General features: G+C 40.7%; 1 protein-coding gene across 3 annotated transcripts in view; it reads left to right on the plus strand.

Annotated features, from left to right (window-relative positions):
• The first annotated feature begins 13,411 nt into the window (after positions 1 to 13,411).
• Positions 13,412 to 19,467, plus strand: part of ARHGAP18 (Rho GTPase activating protein 18) — a 139,076-nt gene continuing 133,020 nt past the window's right edge. For 2 of the 3 annotated variants that reach the window (XM_082855708.1, XM_082855709.1), the window contains exon 1: positions 13,412 to 13,571. In XM_082855708.1, the coding sequence (XP_082711834.1) occupies positions 13,459 to 13,571 (113 nt within the window). In that variant the 5' untranslated portion in view covers positions 13,412 to 13,458. The remainder of the gene's footprint in view (positions 13,572 to 19,467) is intronic. The other variant, XM_082855707.1, reaches the window with a different exon arrangement.

Below are 19,467 nucleotides of genomic sequence, written 5' to 3' on the forward strand. Positions count from 1 at the left end.
CATATTAAAGTTGGGAGTTTTGCATTTGAAGTCAGTCATTTGAAAGAGAGACAAGAGGTAACCACTGCAACTAACCAGCCTTTGTGTTCTGCAGAAGAGACTGAGGACTTGTCTCTGGAAGAACTGACTACTCCCTGCTTTGTGTTGCCTCCTGCCTTTGCAGTCTTCTGTCCTCATACCCAGAGCACTTACTTGATTGATATTTTTGTTGTTGTTGTTAACATTGATATTTTCTGGTAACATGTTTGGTGACTTGATTGTTAGTTTTTGATAACATGGTCTTGAGAGTTGAGGCAGTGTTAAGCACATAGTAGTTAAATAAATATGTAATTTATTGACTGAATAATTGTATCAGTATCAAAGTTTTGTAATACTTGGCAAATCTTAAAAGAATCAAATTTGTGACCTTTTTGATGTAATTAAAAAAATAGTTCTATGAAATTGGGTCATTTGTAAAGATGTGGATGGACCTAGAGACTGTCATACAGAGTGAAGTAAGCCAGAAAGAGAAAAACAAATATCGTATATTAACGCATATATGTGGAATCTAGAAAAATGGTACAGATGAACTGGTTTACAAGGCAGAAATAGACACACAGATGTAGAGAACAAACATATGGACACCAAGGGGGGAAAGTGGGCCGGGGGCAGGGAGTCGGTGGTGGGGGGGCAGTGGGTGGATTAGAAAAGAAAAAGGAAAAATGGTTCTACTTGGTCGTTCTATTTCTGTACTTTATTCTAAGCTGTATATTTGTTTCATTTCATTCACATTTGAACATCTGTGAAATTCTGATGCAACTTACAATTGGTGGTTTTCATAATATTATTGGCAGTATTTTTCTTTACTAGTGGTTTGCAAAATAATAATGATGAATCTAAAAAGGAATATATTTCTTAGATTCGCTAAACTATAAAAATAATATATAAACTCATCTTCATAATGCATGTGCTGCTATATGCTCAAGATAGAATAATGGAAGAATGGGAAGAGCATGGATTTTATGTCACAGGAATTTTATTGTGAATCCTGGCTTTGCCTTTTTTAAAAATCTGAGCAAAGAGTTTGCCCTGACATTAATCTTTGAGTTGCAGTGTTCTCATCTGTGCGATGGGAGTAATGCATTCATATTAGGGTTCTGTGCTAAATATATATTCAATGAGCAAATTCAGCAAATTCTTCCTTTTTTCTCTCAACCTCCTCCACCAGCTTGTTTGTGCTTTAGAACATCCCTGTCAGGTAGGAACACGTAACTTCCATTTAACTGGTTCAGAGACACAGGCTTAGCAGCATGAGTGAGTTAAAAGAAAGACCTCCCTGGAGCCTTTAATTTCCCACTATCCCTCAGTGCTCCATCAGACTTCTCACAGGTGACTATCCACATAGGTGAGAGCTTAGCCACTTTTTTGATAAATTTCCTTAGACAGCCTGTGTAACAGTTTTACACAATACCTTAATAACAATATCACACACTACTTCCTTTTTGGAAAGGATTTTACCTCTTGCCCTCATCCTGTAAACAAGGATGGGCCTCTATTTAAAGAAGAGGAAAAGGAAGAGGGAAAAGGATATTATATCACCTGGCCGAGCAATTTTTGAGCCAGATGTTTTCCTCATCTCATTGTTCACAGAAAATTGGTTCAAGGTGGTATAAACCACATATGCAAAAATTCTGATTCATAAGTCAATTCACAGTATTCTTTTGTTTGGATAGAGCAAACCTATGAGGATAGATTGAAATTAAAGATCAGTAATAGAACCTCAGGGCTTGGTGCAAAACCCAAAGCAAGTTATCAGGACTGTACTCTGATAGACCAATAGACTAATAGCCAATGGATATTAGACCTTCAGGCCTTAAAGATCCAGGGTGGAATCACTGGTAGGTGCTGTGGAAATTGCTTTTATATTTTCTCAGTTTGGTCTGAAAATTTTCAATTATAAGATTTTTTTTAGCCTCAGCATTTCCTTTTCTATTTGGTAATCACATTTTTAATTACACTGCAAATGGATCAAAGAACAAGGAAATTGACTTAGTTCAGTAATCAAATGTTATCAAACCAAAATGAAAAGAATGTTGTGAGTGCCTTTTGTATGAAATTGCAGTCAGGTTTCTGAGTGAGCCTAGCCTGCTTCCAGACTCTACCAAGGGCTAGCTCTGTGACTTGGGACACAGCTTGGATACATCTTAAACCTTTAGTGCCCCTGTGTATAAGATGGCAGATTAAGAGAGAACTTTTTTTTTTTTTTTTTTTTTTGCGGTACGCGGGCCTCTCACTGTTGTGGCCTCTCCCGTTGCGGAGCACAGGCTCCGGACACGCAGGCTCAGCGGCCATGGCTCATGGGCCCAGCCACTCCGCGGCATGTGGAATCTTCCCGGACCGGGGCACGAACCCGTGTCCCCTGCATCGGCAGGTGGACTCTCAACCACTGCGCCACCAGGGAAGCCCAAGAGAGAACATATTTGAAAGGGCCTAACAAGTACCTGAAACTTGATAGTTGCTCAGAAAAGTCACCTTTCCCATCTTTCTTCTTCTCTTCCTTTTTAATCCCTCACTCTTGATTGAAAACTTTCATTGTCTGAAACAGTTTTGAAGTTTAACGGATCTAAGTGGACTCCCATTGTGGCAGTTGAGCATCCTTGAGAAATGGGTAGATGCTGCTACTCACCAATGAGGCAGGCACAAGAAAAACCCTTTGGGTAACCAGGGGAGAGTGGGAGAGCTGGCTAGAGACCCAAAGCTTTCCCTCACCTCCCAGCTGCCACCAGGTACTTCATAATCACATGTTGCCCGAGGCCTTCCTGCTGTGGGGACACGTCAGAGCTGTCCTCTAAACAACTTTGTTTTTAACCATTTGTATCTAACATCTAGTCTCCATTCATCTAGATTAGAACCCATAAGGTAATTTGGGACCCCTTCCTCTTCCACTCCCAATTCTACGTATCCACCGGTTCCTGATTCTACTGCTGCAGTATCTGTGCATTGCCACTGCTATAGGTGGCACGGGTTAAGAAAGAAGATGAAGAACAGATAGGTCTGCCGCTGCTGTAATACTACAGCACCCTCCTAACTGATAAGCTCTACTATAATGACCTAGTGGGTCTCTCCCTCCATCTTTTTCCTCCCATCCCTGCTATTTACAGCTACCATAATGTTCTTCCTTCTAGTATAGGTGATTTCGATACTCTCTCAGTAAACTTTGATTAATCCCCACTGCCTATGGGATATAGACTAACTAGTTACAAGGTACTGGAAGTCCCTAAACATCTGGTGGGATTTATATATTTTTATGTTTAATCTTCCTATCCTCTCTCCCTTTTCCCATTTGCATTCTTCACAGCACTTGGGCTGTGAACACACCTTGACTTTGTACAAGCAGTCATCCAGGACCTGTGCCTTCGCCTCTTTTGTTCTATCTCCTTGTAAAAAGCCATGTTTTAACCCACCCTAATTCAAGACCTAATGGGTTGTTATTACTTGATGTGTGTTTAATACTATTTGCTTTGATTGTAAAGTAATCAATGTTTAATACAGAAAGCTTGGGGGAAAATGTGCGCATTAATTGTGCCCTCTTCTTTGAAACCTTAATAGATCTTGGAATTATTTACCTCCTGTGAGTTGTTCCCTTAGCATTTGGGTATGCTTTATTTTTGCATTTACTATACAGTACACATTTGTCCATCCTAGCTAAAAATGAACTCCTGGGGGCTGGGTTGTGTCTGACTCATTTATACCTCTCTTAGGTTATCTATTTCAAGGCAGCCAGTGTCTATGCAGTATAACCCCACATGTGACTTTAGTGATGAAACCATGGGCTGTTGGAGAATTGTATTTCTTTTAGAGGCAGGCCTGCTAGTCTTCTTCAAAGTTCCCCAGCAGGCCATTGCTGGTGTCCAGTACCTGCTCTTGGGACATTTGAGGAGTCTCTGTTGGGCTCATTTTGTGCCTCTAGTTCACATGGAGGTGGTAGACTGTCTGCTCTGGACTAAAACCTTTGAAAAAGTCTTTTAAGTGTTTGATGGTACCTCTATCAAGTTTCTTTTTATTATCCTCTAATATGTGAATGCTTATAACAGACTGCATGGCAGTCTCTCTTGAAAGAAGACAAATCCTAGAGGGCTCTAACCATTTCGCTTTGTTTTCTCTAAGTGTTTACTTGTTCACCACAGCTTTATTTTGATGATCTTTGCAAGTATTACTTTTTTTTTTTTTTTTTTTTTGCGATACGTGGGCCTCTCACTGCTGTGGCCTCTCCCGCTGCGGAGCACAGGCTCCGGACGCGCAGGCTCAGCGGCCATGGCTCATGGGCCCAGCCGCTCCGCGGCATGTGGGATCTTCCCGGACCGGGGCACGAACCTGTGTCCCCTGCATTGGCAGGCGGACACTCAACCACTGCGCCACCAGGGAAGCCCCCCAAGTATTACTTTTGAGAGGGGTAGACTTGCAGTAAGGAGAATTCTGATACATGTCTCATTTTTGTTATCAAAGTGTGACTCTGTTGCCTTGACTTGAATGCTTGATAACTTACAGTGGTAGAAATTTCAAGAACATCAGAGAGTGTGATTTAAACTCAAGTCTTGGACGGTTATATTCAGCTTCTGGAAAAAAAAATTCTGTTTAAGAGGAAGAGGCAGTGTGATATAGGGTGTGTTAGAAAGAATAACCTACCTTTGTCACACTCTCTTCCTGCTTTTCTTCTGGCATGCCAATTTGTGGTAAAAGCTGTTTTTCATGAATATATGCAGTCTACAGTGTTTGTGGGCGTTTGATGTATATGTAAAATGTATTGTGACATACTTGGAAGGATGATGACTGGAGGGAATTTTATTATATTTATTGTTACTTATTAATCCATACCTGCAGGAATGTGACATATCTAATATTAAACATATAATTTCACTATCGGGAAAGAAAGAATATGTATCTTACATACTTTTAAAGAAAAATACATAAATGAAAGATAGTTAGCAGGAAGACAGGTTGATGACGGAAAATAATGTATTTTGTACTTTATGTAGTGGAATTCCAATTTTTTCACTATTTCAATTGTAGAGAACCTTCTGGATTTTGGGGGGTGGGCAGGTGGGATAGGAATTTTAAAGACATTATTTAGGAGTGATTCACAAGAACCAGATGTCAGTTCTTACAATCGAGACGTTTTGATTGAGCGGGGAACTGTGTCTGAGGCAGTGTCTGAACTTGAGCAGTTTATACTGTAAGAAAGTATATATTCTGGTGGCAGGATATGGCGTTTTCCCCAATTGTTAGAGCCCTGAGTCTGTAATCATCTGCCTGACAGCTTTTGCCTAACCTTTTGTTCCATAGCAGCTGCTTTTATAACAGAAGTAGTTTGTAGGAGCTATATATAACCTCTGGACAACCTCAACACTGTAATTTTGAGTCTGTTTTAAAATTTCAGAAAGCCCAAATCCCCATGATTATAGCTATGTTCTTTGAGCCTTTGTAACAAGTCAGCTAGCCAAATTATTAAATAGAATGAAGGCAAATAACTCTCTTAGATATTTTCAGAGCATGTTTCAGGTGCACAAACCATTTGGGGCTAGGATGTTATGTGAGTAGCGCTTTCTCAATTAGCATTTGGATGAAAATCATTTATAGTAATGTCTAGAGCAATGGTTCTTCATCTTTTTTGGAGGCATATTGAGAATTCTGGAGGCATATGGACTCTGGTTCCAAAAAAAAAAAAAAATCAGTATACACAATTATACTACAGTTGTTTTAAATGATTTACTTATTTCATTGGAAATTTATTCTTTCACAGCGAAATAAATTTCCAATGAAATAAGCAAATTATAACCAACAAAGAAAATTCATTAAACCCAATGCAGTCAGTATATTATACCATAATTTTGCAGAGACAGAATGCTTTATTTCAATGATTCTAGATTGCATTAAGTGTAAAACAAATCAAGTTAATAGTTTTTTTTCTTTTTTTTGGAAATAAATGTCTTGTTACCATATAAAAAGTCTGATTTCAAGGTAATACTAATTTTAAAAATGTTAAAATCTGTTTCTTAAAATTGAGGGAATATGGTCTAAACTTTTTTTAACCAGGAACTATGACTCACTTATTTGAAAAAAAAATTAATGGTTATTTCCAAAAAGCAAAAACAAAATCGCAACTGGTCAAACAAGAAACAAAGCAAATTCTTCCCAAAATAAATTTTAATAAAAAGGCTGCTTTTCTACAAAGTAATGCACATAATTTCTTTTATATATAATTCCTTTGATTTTATTTTGATAACAATTCCTGAAAACTCTGGTTCTCAAAGGCATGTGGTAGCAGCATAGAAAATTAGAATTCATATAACTTGCTTTGCTGGACACAGGCCTGTGTCAAGACAGGCCTATCAAGAATCCTCTGAGACCCTGAGTTGGAGTCATGTTAGGAAGTCAAGAATCGTTAACTCTCTGATTCATCTGAGTAGAAGTAACTTGAAAAAGAGTTCTCCTGAGATTTTTGCTTGTAGAGAAATTGAGAAGTTGTTGTCCTTCTCTATATCAGCATTCAGTTATGGCATTCAAAAATTTGTCTAGTATTTCAATTTCTGACTCTGTGGACATGGTGGCTACTTGTCCAAAACAGCTCTCCTTGTTCTACAGCTTTAAAAATGAAAATATTTGCTCATTCCACTGACCAGAAGTAATTACTTTTAAATGAGCCAAACTCCCTGATTAAATTCCTCTATGAGATTATCTTGAGGGTTTTCCTTTTCTCTTAAAACAAAACAAAACAAAGAAAAACTTCCCCATGAAATGCAGTCAAACATGTCTAGACACTGTGTGGAAAACTAGTGAAGCCCTGTGTAATCTAAAGGATGGTAATATTTTTCTGTTATTTCTTGACATCCTTTTGAAAAGTTAGTGGGCAATGTCCACGCTCTGGTGATGTGGACAATTTACATGGTTCTAGAAATTTTTTGCCACCATTGTGTGCACATGTAGAGAGCAGTAATCCATATTGACATATGAATCTAATTTCTTCACCCCAGAAAGCAAAACCAGGGGGTGTTGCCCAACATTCTATGTGCTCCTTCTGTAAACTGATCAATAGGACATTTTTTTCCAGTAAAATTATGCTTTACCATTTTTGGAGATATTTCTAACCTTAGAAATTTCCCAAAGGGCTTACAAAATAGAAAATTCTTCTTTGATAGCATCTGTCTGTGCAGTTTTAGCTAGTATTTTGGTCAATAAAGAGAATATAACTACTCCAGGACCTACTCTAAAACTTTAAGAAATAAAATTAAAACTTAGTAATTTTAGTTAAAATAAAAACTAAAACTTCAATAGAACTACAGTGCTTTCCTTAGATATTCAGCTTCCCTAAGTCTTCCCCAGTCATTAGGACTTCTTTTACTTGACAAGGAGATAAACATTCTTTGTAATCTACTTCAGGACAAAGTTTTGTGTACTGGGGCAAGTCTAAGTACTGCTATACTTCTAGATATTTCAAATTGAGTCTTGTTAATAAGCAAAGTACTACCTTTCCAGAGTGTACCTACCTCCAGAATACACTTCACTCTTCTTGACTTGGTGCTCCCAAATGCAAGTGTTTGCAACACGGGTCCCATTGTATTCAGCAATGAAGAGAAAACCAAAGGAAAGTTTAGGGTCATTGCTTTTACTTATCGTGGCTAATTTCCAACTGAGGCTAGTTTTGACGTGAGGTGGATTCACCATGAAGCTAAATGAAGTTAAACCTCCAGTCTTGCCCTTGCAAACCCCCTTCCAAAGCCCCGTGTCTAAGAAATTCTATAACTTTAGGGCCTATAAACTTAGATCTGTCTTTTCCTTAAAAAATTTATTTAATTAAAAGATAAAGGATGTTTATAATCATAACGGCCAGAGGACTTTCATTTCTATCAACGGAAACAATTTTAGATATGATAGCATAATGGTGATGACCTTGTACAGTAAGATGTACACTGTGTCACAGTCCTCTAGTAATTTGACATAAAAAAGAAGTTTCGGGCTTCCCTGGTGGCGCAGTGGTTGAGAGTCTGCCTGCCGATGCAGGGGACATGGGTTCGTGCCCCGGTCCGGGAAGATCCCACATGCCGCGGAGCGGCTGGACCCGTGAGCCATGGCCGCTGAGCCTGCGCATCCGGAGCCTGTGCTCCGCAACGGGAGAGAGGCCACGACACTGAGAGGCCTGCGTACCGCAAAAAAAAAAAAAAAAAAAAGAAGTTTCAAAGTACCGGGAAATAACTAATATGTTTGAGTCTGTTTGAATGTTCATCTCCACAGCATTGCATTTACATCACTATTCCATTTGGTTAAACACTTCACATGTGCTGTAGATGATTTTACCTGCTTAATTATCCATGTGGAGTTTTTCATAAACAAAGTAGAGTCAGTTCCAGGACACCTGTGACCTTTACAGTGTTTAAGCCCTCAGGCTCAATGGTCATATAAACTCAGGTTTACATGTCCTAGTTCTGCCCCCTACTAGTGGGGTGACCTCACATTTCTCATCTCTAAAGTGGGCAGAATTTTAATATTTATCTCTCAGGCTTGTTGTGACAATTAAATCAGAGACTGTGTGTACTACCTCTAGCAAAGAGCAAGCATTCGAACGTTAGGTGGTATTATTTATTGGTAGTAAACTCTTAACTGTAGGATCTTTTCCACATGTTTGCCAAGAAGCCTAAATTAGCCTCTGGCAATAGCAGTTAGAAATCATTCCAGGCATGGCTAGTATTTTCTCCCTGGAGGAATAGTTAAGAAAATAACTTTGAGAATAATGCAGAAATTTTTAGACCTGTCCAGAGAGAGGGAAAAGGCTTTTTCCTTGTTGCTCCAGAGACAGAATTAGTAATAATGAAGGCAATTTCCAAGGCAGTAAGTTTACATTCTGTGTAGAGAATAATTCTCCGTCACAGCTCCTTAGTACAGAATTGACTTCCTTGCAAGCTCACAGAATTATTCCTACAAAAGCTTGATATCACATCAGGTAGGAGGTATTAGCACACGCCCTCTTCTTTAATTAATAATGCTGTATGAATCTAGGTTTTATCACCTATGTAAAACTTTAACTTCACAGTTGATGATTAAGTTATCCAAGCTCTTGTTATATTATCGTAAGTTGAGTTTAGCCGTGCGGATTGAAAGGTCAGTTTTCACATTGCACTGTGTCCCTATTCAGGCTTCCAATGATCTTATAGTGTTTGAGTATAAACATTCGCTTTAGTTAATTCCATTTAAAGTGACAGAAACCAATTAAGAAAATATTAGATAAATATGTTCATCTGTTGCAGTTTTGGTACCCTGCAAATATAATTCCATACTACTAAGTAGGCTCCTAAATCAAAATATGAAAACTAGTTAATACATTCTGTGATACTACTAGCTCTGAGGCTAAGAATTTTTTTTTTTTTTTTTTTTTTTGCGGTACGCCGGCCTCTCACTGTTGCGGCCTCTCCCGTTGCGGAGCACAGGCTCCGGACGCGCAGGCTCAGCGGCCATGGCTCACGGGCCCAGCCGCTCCGCGGCACGTGGGATCTTCCTGGACCGGGGCACGAACCCATGTCCCTGCCTCGGCAGGCGGATTCTCAACCACTGCGCCACCAGGGAAGCCCAAGAATTTTTTTTTTTTCATTACTTTTGAACATGGCTGTCAAATTATCTGAGGCTGCAGTGCTATCTCCACCCTATTTTTAACAACGGATTTGGGTATGTAAATTACAGCTTCCTTTTTCCTCCCTAGGTCATCCAGTTAGTCCCATTTGAAGGGAATGAATGAAATGAATGTTTAAACTGTCTTGATGTTGTTAATTACTTTGTGAGACATTTCATAACAGGAAAGTCTTTGGCATGCAGTGAGTGGCTTGGAATATTAACATCTTCAAGGACATTAGGTTCTCAGTGTTTGTTTAAAGTGGTTGCAGAAGAGAGTAAAAGAATACCTTTTTTTTTGTTTTTTTCATAAAATGTATCTCTATGAGGAAGGGTATGAGGGACAGACTAGCAAATTCTTGGTAGGGTTTTAGGTTTGAAACAGGAGTAGCCTTTCAAGAAAGCATTTTAAAAAAGTAAATTTATATATTTTATTTATTTTTGGCTGCATTGGGTTTTCGTCACTGTGCGTGGGCTTTCTCTAGTTGCAGTGAGCGGGGGCTGCTCTTTGTTGCGGTGCACGGCTTCTCATTGCAGTGGCTTCTCTTGTTGTGGAGCGCGGGCTCTAGGCGCGCGGGCTTCAGTAGTTGTGGCTTGTGGGCTCAGTAGTTGTGGCTCGCGGGCTCTAGAGCGCAGGCTCAGTAGTTGTGGCGCACAGACTTAGTTGCGCCGCGGCATGTGGGATCCTTCTGGACCAGGGCTCGAACCTGTGTCCCCTGCATTGGCAGGCAGACTCTTAACCACTGCGCCACCAGGGAAGCCCCTCAAGAAAGCATTTTGGTAGTAAGGTTTGCGTCCGTGATGGTCATAAGAAAATTCTGAAAGTGGTTTTTCATCTATTGAATACTTGAGCCTATATTTGAAGCTAACTACACCAGGGTAGAAGCCTGCCAGCTGTCTCCCTGTGACAGGCAACATTCTTAGACCAGTAACAACTGGGCTTATTAGGAAAGGAAGAGGAGTCCAGAGGATTTCCATGTACCTGAAAGTTAAATTAGCAGGATTCAAATTTTATGTACCAAGCTATGTAAATCAATTTGTGCCACGTTTTATTTTATGCCTCACAAAAATTAAAAAGCTTGGCTACTATGAACCCAAATATTACTTTGAGCTAGTAAAATAGTTTCATTTTGATTTACACATTGTGATTTATTATTAAACAAATGGAGAGACTATAGTCAGGCAGAGATATAACTTAATCATCATTTTGGTTAAGACTGGACAAAAGCTCCCTGTATCATAAATTGTCTCATGAGAGCTGGCAGCGCTCATGGCTGTCAACGGGCATGTGTGACACTGACTGAGGATATAGCAAAGGAAGAAGGAAAAATAGAAAAATAAAGAAGGTAAAAAGGAAGTCCAGGGAAGTAAGGGAAAGGATGGTGTGGGATGCAGAGAAAAACAGAGAGTAAAGAGTTTTTAAAAGCTAGAGTGTATGGCCTACCAGTAATTGTAGAAGGTAGTGATTCTTGGTTTGGTTTTGTTTTTTTAAATCTCAGAGCAGCTACGTAAAAAAGAAGGGTGAATGTGGGAACATTAATCATTTTTCCACATAAAGACATTAAAAAGAAATCATACACTCCAGTCAACTTACCTTTTGCCTCTCTTCCTGTGCTTCTCATCTTGCCTGAACTGGTAAACATCGCATCATAGGATCATACTGGTATGTCCGTGGGGATCACTTGTCTAATATTACCAATTTAACTAAAAAAAAAATTACTGTACTTTCTAAGGATACATTAAATTCATTCAGTTCTTTACCAATCAGCATTCACTGAACATCCACTATGTGGAAAGTCAGTTAGATGTGGAAGGCCCAGAAAGGAAGACAGGGGGACCAGAGGGAATGGTGTCTGGCAGAAGAGATGGAGAGACTTGTGTGGGTAAGGGAGCAAGAATGTTCAGTACTGTACACAAAGGTTTGGAACTGGTTCTGTTAGCAGTGGAGAACCAGTGGAAGTTTCATGGGGAGACATCAGTAGGGCTGTGCTTGGGTGTGCTGACAATGTGCCATATAACTTAGAGGAGGAGGCAAGAAAATGAGTTAAAGCGTTGCTGTCAGATTGGAGTTAAGATCGAATTACAGGGTACAGAGAGGATTTAGGTAGTGGGGACGGAAAGGAGACAATGTGTAGAGCCCAGTGGAGGTATTAGTTGATACGCAAAGGTTGACCAACTAATTGTGGAGTGGGGAGGGAGGAAGCTGTAATAAACTCTTTTTTAAGAAGACTTGTAAATGGGAGTTCACAGCAGATACCAAAGAGGATTTAAAAAAAATAATTGTTTGATACCTTAAGAGTGTGTAAGTGTGAATAAAGTATGTATTTCTCATGATCATTTTAAATAATAAAAAAAGTACAAACAGTATGTTTATGGAATGATGACGTTGAAAACTTATTTATGAGGAAGTTTAGACACAAATACTGATAGACCGTAAAAACCAACAACAAAACCCACTTCCATTCAGGCTACTAGATATATAGAGGAGTGTAGAATTTTTTAGAGGAGAAAGGACGGAAACATCTCTTATATTTTTCATAACTTTTGCACTTGTTTCCTTATCTGCAGGACAAAGAACAGGATGGTGGTTAAAAAGAATGGAATTTAGCCTAGAATTCTGGGCAAATCTAGCTTCTGGCACAGAACAATTGTGTTATCTTAGACAAAGTACTTAATCTGCCCCTCAGCCTCACTTTCCTGCAGATGAGAATGATACCCGTGTTATAAGGCGTGTTTGTGTGCGAGAGAAACAGATGGAGGGGGGAGGGGGAGAGGAAGAAGGAGGAAGAGGGAAGGGAGGAAGAGAGAGAGAGAGACAGAATTCAACTGAATTGAATGAGATAATACATGTAAAACACCTGTCACAGAGAGAGCCTGGCACATAGTAAGTGCTCAACAAGTAACAGTACTTTTTTTTTTTTTTAATTCTCAGCAGTGCCATTTAACAGTTTTGGTAGATGGGTCTCTTTTTGGTACTGAAGGGTATTTTGTTAAAACAAAAGGTAAACTTGGCATTTGCTATGTGAAAGAAGATGGTATTCTAGGTACACATCTTTTTTATGAAGACATGTTAAACTCAACACAACAGGTAGCCTTTCTTTTTTTTTTTTTTTTTTAATATTTATTTATTTAGGCTGTGCCGGGTCTTCCTTGCGGAGCTTAGTTGTGGTATGTGGTATGTGGGATGTGGTATGTGGGATCTTAGTTCCCTGACCAGGGATTGAACCTGGGCCCCTGGCCTTGGGAGCTCGGAGTCCTAACCACTGGACCACCAGGGAAGTCCCCAGGAAGCCTTTCTTGTCACCTGTATGGCACAATTTTGCTGGGCAGGTTGATTGGGTTTTGCTATGGTTAATTTTAACGCTGACCTTGAAGGGGCTAAGAAGAGCCCTTACTCCCGTTACATGAAGCGGCAGAAATTACCAGATGGAAACAGGAATTAAGAAGGGAAAAAAAGGCTCTGCAGTAATTCATTGTTTCCTAACCAAGACTGCTTGTGCTTACAACGTTGCAACGTGGCTGTTTAATCAGATCAGAATAACTCGGGGGTGGGAGCAACTAGTACCCCCGCCACCCCCCACCCCTTAACTGCAACCTTTCGGACTGGGGTTGTCCCCGGGCTGCTGCCACGCTTTGAGTCACCGGTCTCCCCCTTGGAGAGTCGGCGGCCCCGCGCCGGAGAGGCCCCGCCCCTCCCTTGTGAATCGCTGGCCTTGGTGGGAGGAGCCGGCCGATGCTAATGAGCCGAGTTGCCGGGAGAGCCAGGAACTTCTTTCCCCTCCGCTGTGTCAGGATCGCAGAAATTATGCCCCTTCTCTCACCATGAGCTGGCTCTCCAGTTCCCAGGGAGTTGTGCTCACTGCCTACCACCCCAGCGGCAAGGACCAGGCCCTGGGGGGGAACCATGGCAAGGGAGGGGAGGAAGCCACCACGAGGTAAGCCCGGGCACCTGAAAGCTAGAGAACAAAACAAAGCCCTCTTACCTGCTCCGGGGAAAAAAGTGACAGGGAAGTTAGTGTGGGGAGAAAGGAACCAAAAGCCACAGGTCGCGCTAACCTCGTGCAGCACCAGAAATCTTCGGCTGGGGTTTTCTGTACTTTGCACCTCACCTAATCCTGAAACCGCCTCTGTGATGACTGGTGAAGACGGATAGGAAGGAACTGGGGCGATGGCTGTCAGGCTCCTTGCTCAGCAGGTGCATTTGCAAATGCTGAAAGATCAAATAACTATATTTGAAACACTTCCTGTGAGATGGAATTCTTGAATGGGCCCAAGGCCCAGCCACTGGAACTGCTGCTTGGGAACGGCGCCAACAAGCAGGAGGGCTGTTCGCTGTATTCTACAATCTGCTGTTGTTACAGTGTGATTCTTTCCCCCCTTCTGGCTGAAAGCAAACTTCTTAGGCAGAGAGCCCAAGACACTGGCCTGGGGCAGTAGGTTTCACATTCTTTGGCGTATGTAGATTGTTTGTTGGTGGGGGAGCTTTCAAAAAGGTTTTGTCAGGAAGTAGTACTCTGCTGCTAGAATGACCTGTGGTTAATGCTAAATCACTTTATAGGCAGATAGGGCGAATGTTCTATAGACCACTGAGGTGCAAAGAGTACCGTCTATCTGTGTACTTTGTTCTGTTTTTCCAAGCCTCCCCCCCCCTTCCTTTCCTTAATGACCTTCTCACTAGCTGAACATTTTTACCTCCTGTCTTAGATAGAAATTGTAATTATTGGCCTAGAAGCTTGCAAACAGCAAATGCTAACCTAATAGGGTAGGATACTAAATTAGTTATCAGTAAGCACATTTCCTCCTTGATGTTTAATGTGATAATAAAACTTTCTTTGTTCTTTTGTGACTTATGCTTATGCCTTAAGCTGGAATAATGCCTTCTTTCATTTGTTTTAAAATCCCCAGATGTGGAGGAGGGGAATAAAAATCAATGGAACGGCTGTAATACTCTGTGCTAGATTCCCAGGCTGACCAGAATTTTTTCTCACGTTGCAACCACCATATGTATTCCATTGACTTAATTCATTTCCAAAGATAAAAGGGAATTGCTGCCTGTGCTTTGGATGTGTTATCATTTTATTTTGTGTGAGAGGGTCATAAAGTGTTCTCATCCATTTTTCTGTAGCACGCTAACGAGATAGTAACCTTTGAGCAGTAAGCAGACTGCAACGCCAACGCCTTACTGTCTGTAACTTGGACTCCCCTTGACGGTCAAAATGGCCAGAATTATGCAGACTTAGCACATGCTCCAGAGACTTTACTCTGGGATGGCCTGAGGATCTGAGCTGAATTTTGGGTCTTGATTGTGAGAGTGAAAAGAACCTTAGGGACTTTGAGTCCTGACCTCTCATTTTTACCTTGAGGACTCAAACCTCAGGGATTAGGCTGCTGCAAGGTCTGTTGTCGTAGGGCTTTGCCTGGGGCTGCACATTGAGATATGGAGCCTTTATCCGATGTTTGCGGTTTTGCAGCCTGTTGTGGGTGGCCTATACTTGAGTGGGTTGAGAGAACAAAAGAGAGGAACAGCTCATTCTCAACCTTGGCCAGAGCAGGATCATTCTCAACCTAGGCTAGCGCAAAATCGAGAGGGTGTAGGGTGGGCAGCTGCTCATACAGTGAGCGCACTCCATGGCGTGGTAGCGCCAGACCTGTTCCCAAGTGCCTCCCCCACTGGCTGCCATATTGCTTGCCCATACTGGCCCCAAATTCCTACCACTGAATTAGAGTCCTAGGCTGGAGAAGACGGGAGCCTTGGTTTGAGGGCTGGGGGGAAAGGAGAGAAAACGGACAGTCCTTATTGGCTTTTACCCTTAAGCATGGAATCATTTATCAGATGGGCTTAGTGTTTCTTTGGGAGGCACCTTCTTTAGCCTGGAGAGGTTGAGATATTGCTAGTGGGGCGGGAGGGGGGTGGTGGTGGGAGGAGGGATTTGAGGGTGGGATGGGATCAGGAGCCAGCCTTTAAAGATGGTGGTGAGGGGGCGGGGCACAGGGCTTGGCTCTGGCCCGAGGTTGTCAGCGTGCACTTGAAGCATTGGCAAGCTGCCCTGAGGTGCAAGTTTGGTGGTTGATGCCTATTTTAAAAAGCTCTTCAAAAGTCAAAACCAAACCAAAACAGACAAACTGTGAAAAAGACAAAAGTTAGACTCTTGTGTTCCCATCCACCTATTCAGCAGTTGTTGAAGGGAGCACAGAAGTCTAATTTGGCTTATTGCAAGACTTTTTCTCCTAAATAATATGCACTTTGATGAACTACTTAATCAAATGTTTAGTTCAATAAGATGAACTCATGTATATGCCATTTGAAAAGTATAAAGGATTATGTATATGATTTAGGATATTTATATTTATAGAAAGCATTTGAGTTTTAGTCCTATGTTACCAGGTCCTTTTTTTAATTGTTGTTTTGGTCTTTGGGGAAGCTGCGATAGTAGGGAATTAATATTTTTGTAAGTTATCTGTTAGTCTAAAATTCCCTCCATTCCATTCCATTCTCCCTCTTTATCAGGACACATTCATTGGATACCTGATTAAGGAATTCTTCCTACTCATGGTTAGACCCTCTCAAGTATTTACAGAATTCTGTTTTCAATTTGTTTTATTTCTTCTTGAAAACATTAGGATTTGAAGAAATACGCTAACATTAGTTGTTCTGACTGACTTGTGCATAGTCAAATGTTTCCAGAGGAAACCACTTTTTATGAGTAGCTATATTTATAAGACTTTATTTACTTGTTAATTTTCAAGTAGGTTTCTTAATGTTTACTTTTGCAAAGCAGTTTTTCAAAGAATACTGCGTTTTGTCTATTCTTACTGTTTTCCCTTGACTTTCCCATCATTTTAAGAAAAACTATTGTTTGCTTCCTATCAGTTTTTGCTAATATTTGATAAACATTAATGTCAAATGGTATTTTTCTTATTAAACCTTTGAACTCTAGTTTCGTCTGAGATATTTTTATGTCTTCTGTGAGTAAATGTATAGCATTCATCATGTAAGATCTTGTTCTGTTGACCCCGTTTGCCATTGGTGTTGGGCAAGCAGAACCAAGAGGCTTGGTTTATGTCATGATGACATAAAGCCTGAAGATCTGGGCTCGGGGGCCAGCCTGCGTGGGGTCACATCCCGATTGATTCTCCCACTCATTCTCAGTGTGGCCTTCGAAGGGTTATTTAAATCTCTACCTGTACATTGAACGTCATGTTAGCGCTCACTTCACTGAGAGGACTAAGTGGAATGATCTAAAGCCCATAGAACAGTGCCTGGTTTATGGCTAGCTGCTGCTTGCTCTCACGCTAGATACAGAAGAGGAAAGAACTTATCGAGCTTTGTGGCATGTCACATATTCTTCCTCATTTCAGAAGCATTTTCACAAATATCATTTTGTCACATGTTAAGAAACATGGGCATGATCCTTATGCTTAACTAAAAATGGCATAACTGAAAATTAGCCATTATGTAAAAGTTCAGGCCTGGCAGAGGGCTGCCATCTTCTAATGTCTTTCTTTTACGTGAATTTACAGCATTTAAGAAAACCTATGTACTGTATCATGAATAGAGTTCTTTCCGTCTGAATTTGTGTGTTATCTGAAATTTTACATATTTTTGGTGAAGGAAGGATGGCGAAGAGTTGTTATATTGCAATTATGTCATAAGTGAACGACTGTTTCTTTTTATTTTTCCTAGCCTTATCGTTGAAGGCGTGATTCCTCATTCTAATTTTGCAGGAGTTACTGACCAAATACATTTTTAACCTGTCCGTATGGATAATTGTTTTCTAGATCAATCTAGTCCTCCGTGTGCTGGCATAAGAGTACTTTCTAAAAACTGATTTTTTTTTTTACTGTGTCATTTAGAAGCCCTATTCATAACTTTCTCTTGAATTGTTAAAAGACACACCCAGTATTCTAACTGGGCAGGTCTTACCTTTATTTAGAGTTCTGTGATATTTGCCTTTTAACCGTCCTCATCTGTGAGGCATGTGATTTTTGTGGGCCTGTTTAAAGTTATCTTCATGGGACTTATATTAGGTGTATGCCTTTCAAGTATAAGGATTTATAAATCACAAGAACCCTACCTTCTTAAAAAAAAAAAAAAAAACCTGCTGAAAACTTTCCTTGTCTTCCACGGTACTCTTACTTCTTTCATCGTCTGCCTTTGTTTTTCTTTTCTAACGGGGGCTAGTGCTTATTTGAAGGTTTATGATTGCTCTTTTGGTGTTTAAGTTCTTAGTACTTGTCTTGTTTTTGAGAGTGTTGCAGCATGACGAACTCACAAAAATTGATGCTTTTAGCAACGCACACGATGGCTTCTGGATTGCCTGGTAATTAGGCCTAAAGAGTTTTTAATAATTGGCCCACCAAAATGAATTATTTTTTCTCTTGTTTTAAAATTCCTCATTATCTGTACACCTGAGTATCATTTACAGGTTAGAAAAAGGACTCAGCATCCTAGAGGCCAAGGCCACACTTATGTCAAGTGGAAATCCCCTGTGCTCTATGGTCATGGATCTGTGAGGTCTCACTCCCTTTGGTGGCCTTTGCTCTCCTACATCTTCTTGATTTGAATGCTGCCCAAAGGTCCTGAGAAGCCTCTCTACTTGTCACCCTTGTGGTGTCCCTGTGAGAGAGCTTGGAACAGCAGAAACTTGAGGCCTCCAGGCTGTTGCTTGGGTGGTGATGGAGTAGAGGATGGGAGTGGGCGGAGTTAGCAGCATGGTCTCCAAGCTTGGTTTGGGGAAGAAGGTGGGCTAGGCTGGATGTGATGCCAGTCCTTTCCTGAACTCTCTCCTTTAGGTGATTACTGTCCTGACCTAAACCTTTCATTTCATACAAATACTCCGAGATGAAATGGTTTGTTGTCAAAGTTTTAGTCAGTGTTGATCTTTAATGACTTTGTTTTACTTTTGATAAGAGGAGACAGAAAATAAGAAGTTTTCTTATTTGAGGAGAGTGGGGATAAGTAAAGGTGTTGGGGGTGGATTAGGGCCGAGGGAGTAGAAGGGATGACGTCTGGCTAATTCTGAAGACACATTCTTTTGACTTCTGTGTTTGTTGCTGTGAGCTGGCCAAGTTTATCCCTTTTTTTGCAGGAAGTAAACAGAAACCATGGAGATCTGTGTGGCCAGTTACTACATCTGGAGTCTTTTCTCTACTCAAGCCCACTAAGTGTCTGAAGTTTTGTGTTGGAAAAAATTGTGAAACGTCATCCACTTGACACATGCTCTTTCGGTAGTTGCTTTTGCAAAGAACACTTGTGTCTTTAGGGAAAATGACGTTTATTGCAGGCATCTGGGTCATAAGGAAAAGACCATGTCCCCTGTCTTCTTCCCTCAGGACTGGTCACATGGCATGTTGCTCTCTTTTTGGGACTCTGTTCTTTTCTGTCCACTGGCTTTATAATCTCCTCATTTCGAGCTTGACCTTGGCTCTCAATGGATACCCCACCCTCGTCGCCCTCTATCATCTTACATCTCATAGCAAAGGGACGGACTAATTTCAAATTTTTGAAAGGGGATCAGGTTTGCCCAGTTAATTTTTTTGAACTGTCCCAGGAAGCCTATGATTTGACCATTTGGGGTCTTTTTAGAGAAGCAGATTCTGTAGGCGGGGCAATTTCCCTCCAAAGGCAATGCGGCATCTTTGCTAAGCTGTTCAGAACTTATTTGATTCCTCATCTGTGAAATGAGTGTAATCATGCTCAGCTTCACAAGGTTCACTTTAAAGATCAAATGTGTAGCTTTTGAAAGTATTCAAAAAAAAATGTGAACATCAGGAATATTATTACTAAATCCTTTTCAATACAATATCTTATCTTTTCCCTGGACATTTTAC

This window comes from Leucopleurus acutus (assembly GCF_964270905.1).
Source record: "Leucopleurus acutus genome assembly, chromosome: 15".
NCBI classification, from domain to species: Eukaryota; Metazoa; Chordata; class Mammalia; order Artiodactyla; family Delphinidae; genus Leucopleurus; species Leucopleurus acutus.